At 43.8% G+C, this 21149-nt stretch overlaps 1 protein-coding gene across 1 annotated transcript in view; it reads right to left on the bottom strand.

Moving 5' to 3' along the window:
- Positions 1-21149, bottom strand: part of LOC124043722 (Krueppel-like factor 12) — a 161182-nt gene that overhangs the window by 29396 nt on the left and 110637 nt on the right. The window contains exon 4 of the mRNA XM_046362620.1: positions 5399-5534. Coding sequence (XP_046218576.1) covers positions 5399-5534 — 136 coding nt within the window. The remainder of the gene's footprint in view (positions 1-5398; positions 5535-21149) is intronic.

The following is a 21149-nucleotide window of genomic DNA, read 5'->3' as shown; positions in this document are numbered from 1 at the left end:
TGCCACCTCCGGTGGCAGCCCCCCGCACCAGGCTGTCTCTCCGTCTTCTCCTTACAGGTGCTCCCGCCTGTCCAGCGCTGCCAGAGCTTTCCTCCTGCCCGGAGCTGCCAGAGTCTCCAGTCTGTCCTGAGCTGCCAGAGTCTCCCGTCTGTCCTGAGCTGCCAGATTCTCCCGTCTGTCCTGAGCTGCCAGAGTCTCCCGTCTGTCCTGAGCTGCCAGAGCCTCCCGTCTGTCCTGAGCTGCCGGAGCTGTCAGTCAGCCAGGAGCTGCCGGAGCCGTCAGTCAGCCAGGCGCTGCCGGAGCCGTCAGTCAGCCAGGCGCTGCCGGAGTCTTCCTTCACTCCGGCGCTGCTGAAATCTCCCATCCATTCGGGACCGTGGCTAGGGTCCCCAGTACGAGGCTCTTAAGAGGCCACGGAAGCGGTTAAGGAGGAGGAGAAAGATTAGGTGGAGTGGGGTCCATGTCCCGCGCCAGAGCCGCCACCGCGGACAGACACCCACCCAGACCCTCCCCTATAGGTTCATGTTTTGCGGCCGGAGTCCGCACCTTTGGGAGGGGGGTACTGTCACGTTTTGACCTTAGTTCCTTTGTTTTGTCTTTTGTTTCAGTATGGTCAGGGTGTGAGTTGGGTGGGTTGTCTATGTTAGTTTGTCTATGATTTTCTATTTCTGTGTTTGGCCTGGTATGGTTCTCAATCAGAGGCAGCTGTCAATTGTTGTCCCTGATTGAGAATCATACTTGGGTAGCTTGGGTTTCACTTTTGGGTTGTGGGTGTTTATTTTCCGTGAGAGTGTTTGGTCCACGCGGTACTGTTTTCGGTTTTGTATATTCACGTCACCGTTTGTTGTTTTGTTCGAATGTTCTATTGTCTTTATTAAAACACATTATGGACACTTACCACGCTCCGCATTGGTCCTCCGATCCTTCTTGCTACTCCTCCTCAGAAGAGGACGAGAACCCTTACAGAAGCACCCACCACCAATGGACCAAGCAGCGTGGTGACGAGAGGCAGCGATACCTGGAGAACTGGATGGCAAAGGACCCTGGGCTCAGGCTGGGGAATATCGCCGCACCAAGGCAGAGCTGGAGGAAGCGAAAGCGGAGAGGCGGCGGTATGAGGAGGCAGAACGGCAGCGCGGCTGGAAGCCCGAGAAGCAGCCCCAAAAATGTATTGGGGGTGAACACGGGGAGCGTGGGGAAGTCAGGTAGGAGACCTGCGCCAACTTTCCGTGCCTACCGGAGAGCGAGAGGGACCAGGCAGGCACCGTGTTATGCGGTGGAGCGCACGGTGTCCCCGGTGCGCATGCATAGCCCGGTGCGGTACATTGCAGCGCCTCGTATCGGCCGGGCTAGAGTGGGCAGCGAGCCAGGTGCCATGAAGCCGGCTCAGCGCATCTGGTCTCCAGTGCGTCTCTTCAGGCCGGTGTACATGGCACCAGCCCTATGCATGGTGTCCCCGGTTTGCCAGCACAGCCCAGTGCGGGCTATTTCACCCCGCCGCACTGGCCTGGCTACAGGGAGCATTCAGCCAGGTAGGGTTGTGCAGGCTCGGTGCTCAAGACCTCCAGTGTGCCTTCATGGTCCGGTCTATCCGGTGCCACCTCCGGTGGCAGCCCCCCGCACCAGGCTGTCTCTCCGTCTTCTCCTTACAGGTGCTCCCGCCTGTCCAGCGCTGCCAGAGCTTTCCTCCTGCCCGGAGCTGCCAGAGTCTCCCGTCTGTCCTGAGCTGCCAGAGTCTCCCGTCTGTCCTGAGCTGCCAGAGTCTCCCGTCTGTCCTGAGCTGCCAGAGCCTCCCGTCTGTCCTGAGCTGCCAGAGCCTCCCGTCTGTCCTGAGCTGCCGGAGCTGTCAGTCAGCCAGGAGCTGCCGGAGCCGTCAGTCAGCCAGGCGCTGCCGGAGCCGTCAGTCAGCCAGGCGCTGCCGGAGTCTTCCTTCACTCCGGCGCTGCCGGAATCTCCCATCCATTCGGGACCGTGGCTAGGGTCCCCAGTACCAGGCTCTTAAGAGGCCACGGAAGCGGTTAAGGAGGAGGAGAAAGATTAGGTGGAGTGGGGTCCATGTCCCGCGCCAGAGCCGCCACCGCGGACAGACACCCACCCAGACCCTCCCCTATAGGTTCATGTTTTGCGGCCGGAGTCCGCACCTTTGGGAGGGGGGTACTGTCACGTTTTGACCTTAGTTCCTTTGTTTTGTCTTTTGTTTCAGTATGGTCAGGGTGTGAGTTGTTGTCCCTGATTGAGAATCATACTTGGGTAGCTTGGGTTTCACTTTTGGATTGTGGGTGTTTATTTTCCGTGTGAGTTTTTGGTCCACACGGTACTGTTTTCGGTTTTGTATTTTCACATCATCATTTGTTGTTTTGTTCGAGTGTTCTATTGTCTTTATTAAAAAACATTATGGACACTAACCACGCTGCGCATTGGTCCTCCGATCCTTCTCACTACTCCTCCTCAGAAGAGGAGGACGAGAACCCTCACAACTCAACGTTCTTGACAGCAGATTGTCAGTTCCAAATGCTGCCAGAGACTTAAAATTCCACTTGGGTTGCGCGAGCAGGGTACACTAAATTATAAGTGTTGCACAAAGAGGTGGGGAGCATCTGTAAAGCCTAAAGGGAGAGGTGCGATCAGGTATAGAAAAAACACATAGTTGACGAAGCTACAAAGAGCAAAATGAGAATCTGTAAATAACTAGGTAAGATACTCAAGTGAGAGTGGTGTGGAGCCTCCCTCTCTTTCCTTCCTTGAACAACTCAGCAGAACAACTCGGCAGTGTAAGGATTGATGCTGGGAGATGAGAAGCAAGTACAGGGAGTGAAAATGTAATTAACAATGGACATGGAACAGGAAAGGACAGGGTCTGGATATGAAAACATAACAATTAATGCTGACACGGGAATGAAACAGAGGAAACAGAGATATAGGGAAGGCATTCAAAGCGTGAAGGCGTTCAGGTGATTCCAATGAGCACTGATGTGCTCACTGAAAGGCAACCTGGCACCTTCAAGCGCCAGAGAGGGAGAGCGGGAGCAGGCGTGACAGTATCCCCCCCTCTAGGGTCGCCACCCGGCATCCCACCTGAACGAGCCTGACGGGCCGGCCGAGGCATGAGCGCTGGACAATCCGGCAGGGGCGTAGAAGCCCGACAAGCCGGCAGAGGCGTGGGAGCCTGATGATTGGGCTGAGGCGTGAAAATCTGACGAACCGGCTGAAGCCTGGGAGCCTGACGAACCGGCTGAGGCGTGGGAGCCTGAAGAACCGGCTGAGGCCTGGGAGCCTGATGAGTCAGCTGAAGCATGACGTGGGGTGGGCGTCTGCCAAGCCAACCATGGCAAGAAGATCTTTCGAGCCTGATGAACTAGCTGAGGCAGCTCCGGTTCCATCGATGACGGCACCCGGACGCGACGTCACCAACCAAAACAAAAAAAACTTACTCCCTGATGCTTCCTTTAATGGTGTCAGCATTCTGGAAGGATCGACGCTGGTAGACGAGATGCAAGTACAGGGAGTGAACATTTACTTAACAACGGACATGGAACAGGACAGCGCCTGGACATGAAAACATAACGACATTAATGCTGACACGGGGATGAAACAGAGGAAGCAGACAGATATAGGGAAGACAGTCAAAATGTGAAGGAGTCCAGGTGAGTCCAATGAGCGCTGATGCACATAATGATGGTGACAGGTGTGCGTAAGGCAGCCTGGCGCCCTTGAGCGCCAGAGAGGGAGAGTGGGAGCAGGTGTGCCAGAGAGGGAGAGTGGGAGCAGGTGTGACAGGCAGAACCGTCTTTGTTTCAGCGATGGTCTTAATCTTGCGACAAAACCACCACTGACATGACCGCTGCTTATAGCTGCTGCTGAGAAACCAGGGGAGACTGAAGAACTAACAATAATTGCTAATTGCCTAGCAGAGGTGGAGAGCACACCTCCCAATACAGCCACTGATTACCAAAACAAGTCCTGCCCCTTGATCCTGGTTGATGTGTGAACAACTATCTGCAAACTATGAGCGGTCAGCAGTTCACACACCAAGTAGGACACTGGGAAGACAGGCAGCAACAGTTTTAGACCACAACAGATAAAGACAAAGGAAATGATACTTATCACTCCTGGAGATATCAGGAATCTATTGAATGAACTAGGCTACATGTCATACTAAACAGGGTATAAACACTAAATAGGTCAGGAGACAGACAGGGAGCCTAATAAGGAATGAAAATGAATTATTTAGGCTATATTGTATGGATTATTTCAAGGCCTACAAAGAAATACATCGTGAAGGATTTGCAAGTGCCACAAAATAGGATGGTAGGGACATAAAGCTCTCAGCCCTTAAACAACATTTTGTTGTATTAAATCATTACATTCTATAAATTGCGAGTACAGGCTGTGACTTACTTAGAATTAAATACAAATTAAATGAAAAATGCCTCATTAGGCTCAGTCTACAGTGCCTTTGAATTCATCTTTAGAAACACAAGTTTGGCTAGTCTTGCTTCAGGCTCATGATATGGTGCCCGGAGCAGGCCATCCTCTCTTCGCTTGCAGAGCCACTGGGGATGCTAAACAAAAGCTCCTTGAAAGTGAGACTATGCCAGGCCTATTATCATTTAGGCCAAAATCAAATATGGACTATATGATAATGGAACAAAAATGAATGAAACTTTTAAGAGAACAGATTTTTTGTTTATAAATACTTTGCTACAATAACACACCGAGCTATCTACCCACCTAGGCTACAAATGCATGCTGGTCTGGGCATGCCCTGAGCTCATGTAGTGAGCGCTACTGGAGCGAAATTGGAGTGAGGGCCGACAATCCAGCCTTTGGGAATGTCGCTCCTTGCTCCATTCAAATTAGGCACACCCTGCTCTTCTTTCCGCTCCAGCTCCACTCCGCTCACATACTCTGTTTGGGATGCATTCCAAGTGAGGGAATGTTTGTTTGTTTGTTTGTTTGTTTTTGTGTGTGTGTGTGTGTGTGTGTGTGTGTGTGTGTGTGTGTGTGTGTGTGTGTGTGTGTGTGTGTGTGTGTGTGTGTGTGTGTGTGTGTGTGTGTGTGTGTGTGTGTGTGTGTGTGTGTGTGTGTGTGTGTGTGTGTGTGTGCGCTGAGTCTGGTGGTTAAAGTATGAGTTCTGGGTCTGGAGGTTTCTAGGTTTAGGGGTGAGGAGAGCATACTGAAACCCTGATTCTGATTATAAGACTGGGCTAGGATGGATGGGGAAGCCCTGACTCATCTTATTATACGCAGATGGACTAGAAACATTAATAGGGTGGTATAAGGCTATACAGAAGGATACATAATACTTAAACACACACACTCACAAATGCACACACACAGGACACACAAAATAAACGTGCACACACAGAGAACACACAACACACACACTAGTACTTACTCCTGTACGGCGCGTGCTATAGACAGAGCAGTAGATCCGGTCTCGATGACACTGTCCAGGGTGACATTGGGCAGGTCATCATCGTCACTGTCACTCTTGATGTGCCGCGGCGATAAGCTGTTGTGGTCTGTGTATGCTGCCATGGAGACAGACAGAGAAGAGTTTGTCCCATATTCTACATTCTATACTGTAACATGTGATACTGTTGTAAGGTTACATGAAATAGACATGATAAGGTTTATGTGTGCTGCCATTAGACACAAACACAGAAGACAAAGACAGAAGTCCCATATTACATTATATACTGTACCATACAGACAAGCCAATACACCATGCAAGCCAAAAAGCTTCATGATACAATTTTTGTATATCAACAACCACTCCTTTTTAAAAAAGAAAATCATGCTAAATATCATATGATTCTACAGTATGTACAGTATCTAATAACAGTCCAACATATCAGACAGAATATCTTTGTTTTCTGTATTAGAATTTGTTCTTACTGTACATGGTTTCCAGTCACTGGGAGAATAAAATAAAAATTTCCCCTAATGTTGCTATTTTGGTATTATTTAAATATTATGGTTTCACAGAATACTGGTGCTTCTCATCAGCTGTAGCCATTTTTTACCGAGTTCCTCAAACCACCGTCTTATTGATATGACATAAAGTGGGGTTGAAATGATTGACACCCTTGATAAAAATGAGCAATAATGACTGTAAAATAATTAAAATAATGTTCTATATTGTATGCTCAAAGAAATTGGGAAGTTATATTATTTTATAATACAATTGCTCAGAGAAAGAGATTGTGTTTAACAAGTAATATTGAAAAGTTAAGGGTAAAAGTGATCAAAGATGCCCTGTTACTGATTCTGGTGAGAGGTTAGAATGTCTTTGGGGTATGATCTCTGTAACTTTCTCACTCATCATTATTCACGATTCATTCAGGATTATCCGTAATCATGGTAGCATCCACAATAATTTAGAAAATATTAGAAATATTAGAAAATATTTTATTCTTATTTACAATAAAAGTGACTCCGAAATGACACATGCCCTTTCACACCTGGACAAAAGGAACACCTATGTGAGGATGCCATTCATTGACTACAGCTCAGAGTTCAACACCATAGTGGCCTCAAAGCTCATCAATAAGCTAAGGACCCTGGGACTAAACTCCTCCCTCTGCATATGGAATCTGGACTTCTGACTGGCCCCCACAGGTGGTAAGGGTAGGTAACAACACATCCGCCACATTGATCCTCAACACAGGGGCCCCTAAAATGTGCCTGCTCAGTCCTCTCCTGTACTCCCTGTTCACTCATCACTGCACAGCCAGGCATGACTCCAACTCCATTATTAATTTTGACAACAACGCAACAGTGGTTGGCCTGATCACCTACAACAATGAGACAGCCTATAGGGGGGAGGTCAGAGACCTGACCGTGTGGTGCCAGGGTAACTACCTTTCCCTCAACGTGATCAAGACAAAGGAGATGATTGTGGACTACAGGAAAACGAGGGCCGAGAACACCGCCATTCTCATCGACGGGACTGTAGTGGAGCAGGTTGAGAGCTTCTTGTTCCTTTTCGTCCCCATCGTCAACAAACGAACATGGTCCAAGCACACCAAGACAGTCGTGAAGAGGGCATGACATGTATTTCCCCTCAGGAGAATGAAAAGATTTGGCATCTGGTCCTCAGATCCTCAAAATGTTTTACAGCTGCACCATCAGGAGCATCCTGACGGGTTGCATCACTGCCTGGTATGGCAACTGCTCGGCCTCCGACCGCAAGGCACTACAGAGGATAGTGTGTACAGCCCAGTACATCACCGGGGCCAAGCTTCCTGCCATCCAGGACCTCTATACCAGGCCGTGTCAGGGGAAGACCCTAAAAATTGTCAAGACTCCAGCCACCCTAGTCATAGACTGTTGTCTGTTACCGCACGGCAAGCGTTACCGGGAACGCCAAGTCTAGATCCAAGAGGCTTCTAAACAACTTCTACCCCCAAGCCATAAGACCCCTGAATATCTAATCAAATTCCTTCCCAGACTATTTACATTGCCCCACCCAATCTCTTCTACACTGCTGCTACTCTCTGTTATCATCTATGCATAGTCACTTAAATAACTCCACCTACCACCATGTATATTACCTCAATTACCTCGACACGGGTTGCCGCCACAGATTGACTCTGTACTGGTACTCCCTGTATATAGCTTCGCTATTGTTATTTTACTGCTGCTCTTTAATTATTAGTATTTTCTTGAGACGGCATTGTTGGTTAAGGGCTTGTAAGTAAGCATTTCACTGTAACACCTGTTGTATCCGGCGCATGTGAAAATACAATCTGAATTGTTTGGATTATTTACCAATAATTGACTTTGGTTCCATAAAAATTTGAAACACAACCCAAATAAACTGCAAAGGCATCCAACAAGTTTATAGAGTCTAGGAATATGGGACCAAATACTAAACTTTTGACCACTTTATTTATAAGAATCTTTAGGGGTGTCAATAATTTTGTACCCATACCTTTTTAGGAAAAAAACAAGATCTCCTTCTCCCTTCTGGGCAATTGTATTAGTGTAAAATAATATAAATGTCCCATTTTTTTAAGCATACAATACACCACAGTATTTGAATTGTATTTTTTTATTCAGTCATTATTGCTCATCTTTTTCAAGGGTGTCAATAATATCAGAATCCACTGGACTTTCTTTGAATTTCATTCATACTCATATTCAATACATTAAATGTCAGCTAGCTAAATGCCACATCACTACACTCATAGTGATGAATGTTTTTCAGAATGTGAATACTGCATCTAACAGCAATCAAAGCTGCAGCCCTCTTGCCCTCCACCCTGTCTGCAGACCACAATAGATTCTGAAAATACCCAGTACATCCTGTAGGTTACACACTGTGTGAACCCCTATGTGTGTGTGTATGTCTGTGTTCATGCATATTTCCGTGCTTATGTCCATGTGTGTGTGTGTGTGTGTGTGTGTGTGTGTGTGTGTGTGTGTGTGTGTGTGTGTGTGTGTGTGTGTGTGTGTGTGTGTGTGTGTGTGTGTGTGTGTGTGTGTGTGTGTGTGTGTGTGTGTGTGTGTGTGTTAGCTATGCGCTGGTCAGCTGTTTGTTCACCCGTAGCTGCCCGCAGTTGTTATTAACCCATCCGTAACCACCCAACTATATGTAATATAGTGAAAATCTGAGGCCCGAACCCGACCCTAACCCGCAAATATAGAAAATGTGCTTTTCAGTCAGAGATGGATGGCAGGCAGAATGTTTTATTGACAGGCTGTCACGGCCGTCGAAAGAAGTGGACCAAAGTGCAGCATGGTGAGCGTATATTTTCCTTCATATTTAAAATGTTGCCAACAAAACAACAAACAAAGAAACAACCGAGAAGCTTACAGGGCCATAGTGCCTCTGTCAAAAGTCAACTACCCACAATCACAGGTGGGAAAAAGGGCTGCCTAAGTATGATTCCCAATCAGAGACAACGATAGACAGCTGTCCCTGATTGAGAACCATACCCTGCCAAACGGAAATGTAAATAATCGAAATAAAGAACATAGAATACAAAACATAGAATGCCCACCCCATATCACACCCTAACAAATAGAGAAATAAAACGTCTCTCTAAGGTCAGGGCATGACACAGACCTTTTTAGTCCTGTGTTTCTGTTTATAAATTCAGACATGTACGACAGCTTGCTCCAGTTCCCACCAATATCCAGCAAATTCGCACAGCCATTAAAGCAGAGTGGGACAACATTCCTCAGGACACAATCAACAGCCTGATCAACACTATGCAATGGAGATGTGTTGTGTTGCATGAGGCAAATGGTGGTCACACCAGATACTGACTGGTTTTCTGATCCACACCCCTACTTTGTTTAAGGTATCTGTGACCAAGAAACAAAATAAACACTTATGTCATAAATCAAATCAGCTTTCATGATTTTGATAAAGATGGCGCTTTTTAATAGATGGTCCCTAACCACACATTCATTCTCTCAAGATGCTCAAATAAATATATCCTATTTCTCCAGTCCTGTTCCCGAGTCAAAATATGGTGTATCATTTTACTGCAAGAAATGCTTAATTCTGAAGGAGTTAGTATTATATCAGGCTATGTGAAAGGTTATAGAACTACAGTTAGTGTTCAGTTAGGCTAGTATTCCATGTAACCCATCTGAACAGTACAGTTCCCATGAAGTGACATTTTGAAGTCCCTGTCTTGTGAATGTGGAAAATGTATAGTGCTTCATAGTCATCACACAACATCCTCATCCTTTTCCAGTTATTAGACTAATGTTCTGGCCCTTGTACTTATTTTCAACTCTCCATTTTACAACTTTTTCTTTTTGAATTCAACTCCGACATTGTCCTTTTTGCCTCAGTGGATCAGGCCCTAAAGCTTAGGCTACGCACTAACGCCAGATACAAATAATGAAAGAAAAACCTCAATGTAGCCTATAGATATGAATTGCACAAAGAATTACATATTCATGGACTTCATTCAACCCAAGCGACACTGCTCATGCCATGCTACAGGCTGTCTTGCCCTCAGGCCAGTTGTCTGTTTGACAGCTCCTGACAGGAAGTTCTTGTTCGGTCTACAGTGAGGATGGGCCCACCCCAGAGACACCCATAAACACACATGTGCAGACACACACAAGCACACACCTAATCAGCCACTATCGCCCTCGCCCTGTAGATAAGAAGCTGGGTGGTGCAGTGTATTTTGGCATTGTTGTTTTCTCTGAGCGGTGGGTGGGGCATGTCTTGATAATGATACCCATCAAGTGTGTGTGTGTGTGTGTGTGTGTGTGTGTGTGTGTGTGTGTGTGTGTGTGTGTGTGTGTGTGTGTGTGTGTGTGTGTGTGTGTGTGTGTGTGTGTGTGTGTGTGTGTGTGTGTGTGTGTGTGTGTGTGTGTGTGTGTGTGTGTGTGTGTCAGTGGAGGCTGCTCATGGGTGGACGGCTCATAATAATTGCTGGAACTGAGCGAATGGAATGGCATCAAACAGTGCTCCTGAGTGGCGCAGTAGTCAAAGGCACTGCATTTCAGTACTAGAGACGTCACTACAGACCCTGGTTTGATCCTGGACTGTATCACAACTAGCCATTATCAGTAGTCCCATAGGACAGCACACAATTGGCCCAGTGTCATTGATTTATGTTGTTGATACATTACCGCTCCTGTTATTACCATATGACCATCTTCCCCAATTAAGGTGCCATCAACCTCCTGCGATATGTGTGAGTATTATAGAGATGGAAATAGGTCTCATCATTGTATCTGTGATATTATGGTGTCTGTGACAGCATTGACAGTGCTATTCTCCATTTAAAGTAGTCCATTTTCTTCTTCTTTTGAGTTTAAAAAAGGTTAAAGCTTATGATGGTTATTTCCAGCCACCTGCAGTGCTGGAGTCCTGAACCAAATGTGTCACTCAGTGATTGTAGCCACTAGATGGCGGTGTTCAAGCCATTTACAAAGCATAGCACCCAATTTGAAAAAGAAGACCTCGAACAATCATGAATCTACATTTGTATTACTTGTCAGTGTTCTGAACAGGCATTATTTGACTTTTTACCTAAACATGCAAACACCATTGAATAGAATTCATAGCAAGCAGTGGACTGGGTTAGTCAGATTGTATTAAATAAATAGTGATGCTCTAAGAGCCGGCACTTGTAGGTGAACGTTGGCAGCCGGCTCGCATATCAGAAGAGCCAAATCTATTTAAAAAAGAAGATATGAATAATCAAAAGATTTTCGGGGCGGCAGGGTACCCTAGTGGTTAGAGCGTTGGACTAGTAACCGGAAGGTTGCAAGTTCAAACCCCTGAGCTGACAAGGTACAAATCTGTAACTGCCTGTTCAAACCCCTGAACAGGCAGTTAACCCACTGTTCCTAGGCTGTCATTGAAAATAAGAATTTGTTCTTAACTGACTTGCCTGGTTAAATAAAAAAAATACAAATATATAATTAACTATTTCAAAGAATGAAAAAATAAATAAAATAATATAGGCCTAAATGCTCAAGCTCACACACATTGGTTCTGAAAGATCTGCAGATCCCCTGAGCTGGTGGAAGAACAAGGACTCTAGTAAGCCATGGGTAGACAAAGTCATGACAGGGAGACTGCAGTGGCCACATCCGTTCCCTCTGAGGGTCTTCTCAAAAACGGGACAAATAATTACTGAGAAAATAAACTGCGTCAGCACCTCGTGAGGCAGCTTGCATTTCTGAATGCAAATGTTTCATAAAAAAAGATGGTCAGCATTGCTGTGTGCTGCTGGTTATAACATGGCAATAAAGAAGAGAGAAAAGATGGGCCAGTTTAATGTTTTAAGTGGGATGCTGCAGTTTTGCACATTGATATTTATTTTTTCTTTATGGTGCAATATTCTATTATGCTATTCAGACTGTTCGTTTATGCACTTTGTTAATATATATTAAAAAGTTATACTTTAAATGCAAATGTTTAATAGCATTCTTTTTCATAAACCAATGCATTTTTAAATACATTGTGGTTAAGATAGAGTACGATTTAATTTAATAATTTAATTAGAATTGTTTTAACACCAATCATAGACAAAATATTTTTTAAAGAGCCGATTGGCAGCCAAAAAAGCTGGCTAAATGTAAAAGAGCCGAGGTGCCCATCACTAGAAATATAACATAACAGATGAACTGGAATGACATTCAGTCTCATGATATGGGTGCCAAAAATAACTAACTGAAAGCCACACCCACAATATGTCACGAATATGACTGCATTGAGGCATATGTCACTGTGCTTCTATAGCTATATGCACCATGCTATTGCCTATTTCATTTAGCTAACAAGACAGTTTATAATCCAGTGGCATTATCTATATTCTATATTTTAGCTTAAGTTAGCTTTAAAAATCCGAAATTTTCTTTCAGCCTCATGGCAAGATGTGAAGAATCGCATGAGATGAGCTATAAAATTGCATATTTTTCTCTCTGCCCCATGGCAAAATGTGTAAAATTGCAGGAAAGGAGCTGTTTTCCCACCACTGCAGGCTGGCTGATGTTCTAACAATGGTAATACATGTCCTCAATGAGTGAACAGGCAAACAAAGTTGTTTTTCTCGAAGTTGCCGGAATGCCACGTGCATCCACTTATATAAGTACATTTGTAACAGCCCTAAATATTACTAAATGTATATTCAATCAAATAAGCCTTGTGTAATTCCATACTGTCTCATAGACCTCCATACAAAAAAGGGCTTCTCTCTCACAGACAGATTTAGACTGGTAAGTCCTCTCACTTCACCTCTTCCTTTCTGTCCCAACCCATAGGAATTACACCCAGTTTACTTTAAAATGGTGGAAGCCCTCAATAACAATTTCCTTGCTATTACAGGTTACATCCAAGTTGAGTCCTCCATTTATCTCTATGGTGTGTCTACGGTACAAGCCCACAGTCCATGTGGGATGAGCTTTATATACACTGCTCAAAAAAATAAAGGGAACACTAAAATAACACATCCTAGATCTGAATGAATGAAATATTCTTATTAAATACTTTTTTCTTTACATAGTTGAATGTGCTGACAACAAAATCACACAATTATCAATGGAAATCAAATTTATCAACACATGGAGGCCTGGATTTGGAGTCACACTCAAAATTAAAGTGGGAAACCACACTACAGGCTGATTCAACTTTGATGTAATGTCCTTCAAACAAGTCAAAATGGGGCTCAGTAGTGTGTGTGGCCTCCACGTGCCTGTATGACCTCCCTACAACACCTGGGCATGCTTCTGATGAGGTGGCGGATGGTCTCCTGAGGGATCTCCTCCCAGACCTGGACTAAAGCATCTGCCAACGCCTGGACAGTCTGTGGTGCAACGTGGCGTTGGTGGATGGAGCGAGACATGATGTCCCAGATGTGCTCAATTGGATTCAGGTTGGTGGATGGAGCGAGACATGATGTCCCAGATGTGCTCAATTGGATTCAGGTCTGGGGAACGGGCGGGCCAGTCCATAGCATCAATGCCTTCCTCTTGCAGGAACTGCTGACACACTCCAGCCATATGAGGTCTAGCATTGTCTTGCATTAGGAGGAACCCAGGGCCAACCGCACCAGCATATGTTCTCACAAAGCGTCTGAGGATCTCATCTCGGTACCTAATGGCAGTCAGGCTACCTCTGGCGAGCACATGGAGGGCTGTGCGGCCCCCCAAAGAAATGCCACCCCACACCATGACTGACCCACCACCAAACCGGTCATGCTGGAGGATGTTGCAGACAGCAGAATGTTCTCCACGGCGTCTCCAGACTCTGTCACATCTGTCACATGTGCTCAGTGTGAACCTGCTTTCATCTGTGTAGAGCACAGGACGCCAGTGGCAAATTTGCCAATCTTGGTGTTCTCTGGCAAATGCCAAACGTCCTGCACGGTGTTGGGCTGTAAGCACAACCCCCACCTGTGGACGTCGGGCCCTCATATCACCCTCATGGAGTCAGACACATGCAGACACATGCACATTTGTGGCCTGCTGGAGGTAATTTTGCAGGGCTCTGGCAGTGCTCCTCCTGCTCCTCCTTGCACAAAGGCGGAGGTAGCGGTCCTGCTTCTGGGTTGTTGCCCTCCTACGGCCTCCTCTACGTCTCCTGATGTACTGGCCTGTCTCCTGGTAGCGCCTCCATGCTCAGAACACTACGCTGACAGACACAGCAAACCTTCTTGCCACAGCTCGTATTGATGTCCCTTCCTGGAAGAGCTGCACTACCTGAGCCACTTGTGTGGGTTGTAGACTCCGTCTCATGCCACCACTAGAGTGAAAGCACCGTCAGCATTCAAAAGTTACCAAAACATCAGCCAGGAAGCATAGGAACTGAGAAGTGGTCTGTGGTCTCCACCTGCAGAACCACTCCTTTATTGGGGGTGTCTTGCTAATTGCCTATAATTTCCACCTGTTGTCTATTCCATTTGCACAACAGCATGTGCATTTTTGTGTTATTCAATGTTGGACAATGTTTCACAGAAGTGTGATTGAATTGGAGTTACATTGTGTTGTTTAAGTGTTCCCTTTATTTTTTTGAGCAGTCTATTTGTTTTTTGAACACTGTATTTGTTTCAAAGCACATCTCTCCGACAGCAGGCATCTCTCATGTTGAGACTACGGTCTCTTTGCAGATAAGCCCTGCATGAACACATCAATAAACAACAGTGCCACTATAGGGGTGACAGGGTAGCCTAGTGGTTAGAGTATTGGACTAGTAACCGAAAGGTTGCAAATTCAAATCCCCGAGCTGACAAGGTACACATCTGTCGTTCAACATGGGACAGCATCCCTGTGGAATGCTTTCGACACCTTGTAGAGTCCATGCACCGATGAAATGAGGATGTTCTGAGGGCAAAGTATACCCATCAATTACACATGAAAAGGAAACATAAAACACAAAGCAAAACCCAATCATATCAAACACATTCTTCAGTAAAAAAAGACCCAATTCCACCTGAATTGCCCAAGAGGCACCAACTTCATCAACCTCTTAGGGATAAGTGAGACGTCTGCGTCCCACCTAGCCAACAGGAAATGGAAATGCGCAATGCCAAATGCTAATAGTACTCGCTAAAACTCAAACTTTCATTAAAAACACATGCAAGGTACTGAATTAAAGCTACACTCGTTGTGAATCTAGCCAACAAGTCAGACTTTTAAAATGCTTTTCGGCGAAAGCATGAGAAGCTATTATCTGATAGCATGCAACATCCCGAAATACCTGAAGGGGACGTAAACAAAAGAATTAGCATAGCCGGCGCAACACAAAACGCAGAAATAAAATATAAAACATTCATTACCTTTGACGAGCTTCTTTGTTGGCACTCCTATATGTCCCATAATCACAATTGGGTCTTTTTTCCGATTAAATCCGTCCATGTATACCCAAAATGTCCATTTATGAAGCCCGTCTGATCCAGGAAAAAACTGAAAACGTCATTTTTTTTAATTAACAAAGTTGCCTGTAAACTTTGACAAAACACTTCAAACTACTTTTGTAATCCAACTTTAGGTATTGGTAAACGTTAATAATCGATCAAATTGATCGCGGGGCGATGTGTATTCAATAGCTCCACATCTTGAAATGATGGTCGATAATTCTCTCTTCCAAAACATCCTGTCGTGTACCGGATGAAATCAAGTGTCTCTTCTTCGTTTGACCAAGGAACAACTTCAAGGAAATTGCCAAGACTGGCGACATTGTGTGGAAGCTGTAGTACTTGTAAACTGGGAGGTATATATTTTCGCAGGCCATAGACAATACAGCCAACTGGCGGATTTATCTTTTTTTGGGGGGGGTGAACAGTTTTCATTTACATTTACATTTACATTTAAGTCATTTAGCAGACGCTCTTATCCAGAGCGTTTCGCATGTTAAACATGTCCTGTTATAGTCACAGACATGGTTTAACCAGTTTTAGAAACTTCAGAGTGGTTTTTATCCACACATACTAATATGCATATACTATATTCCTGGCATGAGTAGCAGGATGTTGAAATTTTGCGCGATTTTTAACAAAACGTTGAAAAAATAGTCCCAAGCCCTAAGAGGTAAAAGAAGTTATTTTTAGATAATTCCACATGAGAGGAGCAAAAAAACAAAGCATATATCTGTGAAGATTGGAGGGATCTCCAGGGTTAGCCATACCTGAGTCCGGGTCTGGTAACTTATATGTCTGAAGATTAACAATGAGGTAAGGTATGGCGAAAGTTTTACCAAGAGGGCTTTATAGACAAAAAGATTGCAAAGTATCAATCTACTTGACCTCAAAGACAGACAGCCTACTTCCTGATACAAATTGCAATGTTATGTACTGAACCTATCACCCGCAAAAAAAGTGCAATGCGTTATAATAAACTGTGTGCATTCGTAATAATGATATTGCCATAGTCAATAACCGGGATAAATTTTGGCTGATTATTTGTTTTCTGCCATTTAACAAAAGAACACTGACCTGTGCCCTTTCTTATATTAAGAAAGAAAACATGCTTACTTTTGAAAACCTGTGCTTTTCTCACTGTGTAATCCTGTGGTGGGTAAGAGGGAACACAGTGTGTGCATGTTCTTCATTCTAGACCACGGTTAGTTGTTTTAGTGCTGGGCTGGAACAAAAGCCTACACTCCCTGCAATAGGAATGAAGTTGGCCATCCCTGTTCATTCAGTTTCATTTTTCTCAATTCTATGTGATATCAATTTTCATTAGCCTGGCCAAATGTTACCCTTGACATCCAGCCAATGGGACTAATGACCCCTTGCTGCTAATTTTCCATTGCTAATGCCACATCTTCTACTGAAGTTTTGTCAACTTCTACAATAGGCAACTCATTGGACATATGACCAGCGCCTTCAGCCAATCTCTAGCTAAGCATTCTCCTTTTCGGTAACTAGTACCATAGACCCCTTGACATGTTCTGCATTTTGTTACGTTACAGCATTATTCTAAAATGGATTAAATCATTTTTCCCCCTAATCAATCTACACAAAAGTACCACAAAGAAAAAAAAAATTAGTTTTTGTAATTTTTGTAAATGCAAAACTTAAATATCATATTTACATAAGTATTCAGATGCTTTACTCAGGACTTTGTTGAAGCACCCTTGACAGTGATTACAGCTTCGAGTCTTCTTGAGAATGATGCTACAAGCATGGCAAACCTGTATTTGGGTACTTTCTCCCATTCTTCTCTGCAGATCCTCTCAAGCTCTCACAGGTTGGATGGGGAGCGTTGCTGCACAGCTATTTTCAGGTCTCTCAGGGCACTGGCTGGGCCACACAAAGACATTCAGAGAATTGTCACGAAGCCACTCCTGCGTTCTTGGCTGTGTGCTTAGGGTCATTGTCCTTTTGGAAGATGAACCTTTTCCCCAGTCTGAGGTCCTGAGCGCTCTGGAGCAGGTTTTCATCAAGGATCTCTCTGTACTTTGCTGTGTTCATCTTTTCCTTGATCCTGACTGGTCTCCCAGTCCCTGCAGCTGAAAAACATCCCCACAGCATGATGCTGCCACAACCATCCTTCAGGGATGGTGTCAGCTTTCCTCCAGACATGAAGGTTGGCCTTCACCAGATCTCCTGTCTCGGAGCTCTACAAACAATTCCTTCGACTTCATGGCTTGGCTTTTGCTCTGACATGCACTGTCAACTGTGGAACCTTATATAGACAGGTGGGTGCCTTTCCAAATCATGTCCAATCAATTTAATTTACCACAGGTGGACTCCAATCATGTTGTAAAAACATCTAAAGGAAACAGGATGCACCTGAGCTCAATTTCAGGTCTCATTGCAAAAGTTCTGAATACTTACATGAATAAGGAATTTACGTTTTGTCCAGTGACAAAATGTGGAAAAAGTCAAGGGGTCTGAATACTTTCCAAATGCGCTGTATCTTGATGCTACTCTCTCTACTCCATATACTAGTGCAGCAACTCTCAGAGCAGATCAGACAGTGGCCATAATGGTCTCTAATAACACAGGTCTGGAGGGAGGAGACAGAACTGGGAAAAAATATTAGTCAAACCATTTCAAATACCTTAACAGAATAGTGCAATAGTTTTTCTACTTACCCAGAGTCAGATTAACTCATGGATAAAAATGTTATGTCTTGGTGTGCAGCTTGGAGATAATTGAAGTTAGCATATCGTTAGTGTATCACAATTTCTGGAAGTCTCCAGCTACAATAGCCAGCTCCTCTCAAAAGCAGGGAACTATACATTCTAACTATTCCAAAACGGAGTGTTTAGCACTTTGTACTCTAATGATACAAAAAACTGTTTTAATTAAGGATCGTACCCTTTTTTTATATTTTCACCTAAAATGACACCCAAATCTAACTGCCTGTAGCTCAGAACCTAAAGCAAGGATATGCATACGCTTGATACTATCTGAAAGTCAAAGATTTGAAGTTTTTGGAAATGTGAAATGAAGGATGATTGAGAATATAACACGTTAGATCTGGGAAAAGATAATAAAAACAAAAAAACATGCTTTTTCTATTTTCTGGCAAACAGATGGCAGCAGTGTGTGTGCACAGTTTCAGACTGATCCAGTGAAGAATTACATTACTGCACAATGTTTTGTATCAAGTCTGCCAGGAGTTTGCCTAAATGTGCCGAATTGGTCAATTGATACATTTTCAAGTACATAACTATAGAGAACATACAAAAATGATATGGCAATAAAATAATTAAGTTTACACACTCCCATGAATTTCTTAGATGATGGATCATTATCTCATACACTAACTCTCACGTTTCTAAATGGCGTGCGGGGTGGGTGTGGAGCCAGAGACAGCAGTGGGGTCCAACTGTAGACCCAGGTTCCTACATTTGAACATTAAAATTGATTTTATCAAAAAACTATGCTATATTTGATCTCTGGGACCCTCATGATGGCAAATCAGAGCAAGATTACTGTATGTAAGTATATTATTTACCTTCAGAGGTGAATGTATCAAACCAGTTGCCATGATAAATGTTTGTTGTTGAGCACTCTCCTCAAACGCAGCATGGTATTTTTTCACTGTAATAGATACATTATTATTGTGCAATTAACTGTAAGCTTTCTGCCCATATAAGACATGTCTATTGTCCCGGAAAATTGCCTGTTGTGTATCTAACGTCATTCCAGAAGGGGAGGACCAATCTCCTCAGTGAAACATCCTATTAGATAGATACTTGATCAGGCCCTACACCCAAATAAGGGCACTGCGTTCATCCACCTCTGGCCTGCTCGCCTCCCTACCATTGAGGAAGTACAGTTCCCGCTCAGCCCAGTCAAAACTGTTCGCTGCTCTGGCTCCCCAATGGTGGAACAAACTCCCTCACGACGCCAGGACAGCGGAGTCAATCACCACCTTCCGGAGACACCTGAAACCCCACCTCTTTAAGGAATACCTAGGATAGGATAAAGTAATCCTTCTCACCCCCCCCCCTTAAAATATGTAGATGCACTATTGTAAAGTGGCTGTTCCACTGGATGTCATAAGGTGAATGCACCAATTTGTAAGTCGCTCTGGATAAGAGCGTCTGCTAAATGACTTAAATGTTAAATGTTAAAATGTTACTTTTAGATAGATTGAAGTCAGAAGTTTACATACACTTAGGTTGGAGTCATTAAAACTCATTTTTCAACCACTCCACAAATTTTGTGTTAACTTCTCTAGGGTAGGGGGCAGAATTTGGAATTTTGGATGAAAAGCATGCCCAAATTAAACTCAGGCTCAGAAGATAGGATATGCATATAATTAGTAGATTTGGATAGAAAACACTAAAGTTTCCAAAACAGTTCTAATAATGTCTGTGAGTATAAAATAACTGTTTTGGCAGGTGAAAACCTGAGAAAGATCCATTCAGGAAGTAGGAATTTGTTTTTCCTTCCACTAGATGTCAACAGTCTTTAGAAATTGTTTCAGGCTTGTATTCTGAAAAATTAGGGAGTAAGAGCAGTCTGAATGAGTGGATCCTGCTGTGTCACAGAGCTTTTTCAAGCGCGCAACCAGAGAGAGTGCCTTTCTTGTTTACCTTTTATATTGACATCGTTATTTTCCAGTTGAAATATTATTGATTATTTAGGCTAAAAACAACCCGAGGAATGAATATAAACATTGTTTGACATGTTTTATGAACTTTACGGATACAATTTGGATTTTGTTTGTCTGCCTGTTGTGACTGCGTTTGAGGCTGTGGATTACTGAAGAAAATGCGCAAACAAAACGGAGGTTTTCGGATATAAAGAGAGACGACGATCATCAAAGGTACTGTAAGTGATTAATTTTATCTCTATTTCTGATTTCTTCTACTTGGCTGGTTACTATTTGCAATGATTTGTCTGCTGGGCTATGTTCTCAAATAATTGTACTGTATGCTTTCGCCGTAAAGCATTTTTTATATCTGACACCGTGGTTGGATTCACAAGAAGTTAATCTTTTAACCAATGTAAAATAGTTATTAATTTTTATAATGAGTATTTCTGTATTTGAATTTGGAGCTCTGCAATCTCACTGGATGTTGGCCAGGTGGGACGCTACACATACCCTAGAGAGGTTTTAACAAACTATAGTTTTGACACAAGTAATTGTTCCAGCAATTGTTTACAGACAGATTATGTCACAGATTAATTCACTGTATCACAATTCCAGTGGGTCAGAAGTTTACATACACTAAGTTGACTATATCGTTAAACAACTTGGAAAGTTCCAGAAAATGATGTTATGGCTTTAGAAGCTTCTGATATGCTAATTCACATAATTTGAGTCAATTGGAGGTGTACCTGTGGATGTATTTCAAGGCCTACCTTCAAACTCAGTGCCTCTTTGCTTGAAATTATGGGAATATCAAAAGAAATCAGCCATCAGAAATTGTTTTGTAGACCTCCACAAGTCTGGTTCATCCTTGGGAGACATTTACAAACTCCTGAAGGTACCACGTTCATCTGTACAAACAATAGTACACAAGTATAAACACCATGGGATCACACAGTCGTCATGACGCTCAGGAAGGAGAATCATTCTGTCTCCGAGCGATGAACGTACTTTGGTGCGAAAAGTGCAAATCAATCCCAGAACAACAGCAAAGGACCTTCTGGAGGAAAAAGGTAGAAAAGTATCTATATCCACAGTAAAACGAGTCCTATATCGGCATAACCTAAAAAGCTGCTCAGAAAGGAAGAAGACACAGCTCCAAAACC

Source organism: Oncorhynchus gorbuscha, linkage group LG09 (genome assembly GCF_021184085.1).
Source record: "Oncorhynchus gorbuscha isolate QuinsamMale2020 ecotype Even-year linkage group LG09, OgorEven_v1.0, whole genome shotgun sequence".
NCBI lineage: Eukaryota > Metazoa > Chordata > Actinopteri > Salmoniformes > Salmonidae > Oncorhynchus > Oncorhynchus gorbuscha.
This window is presented reverse-complemented; position numbering and strand designations above follow the sequence as displayed.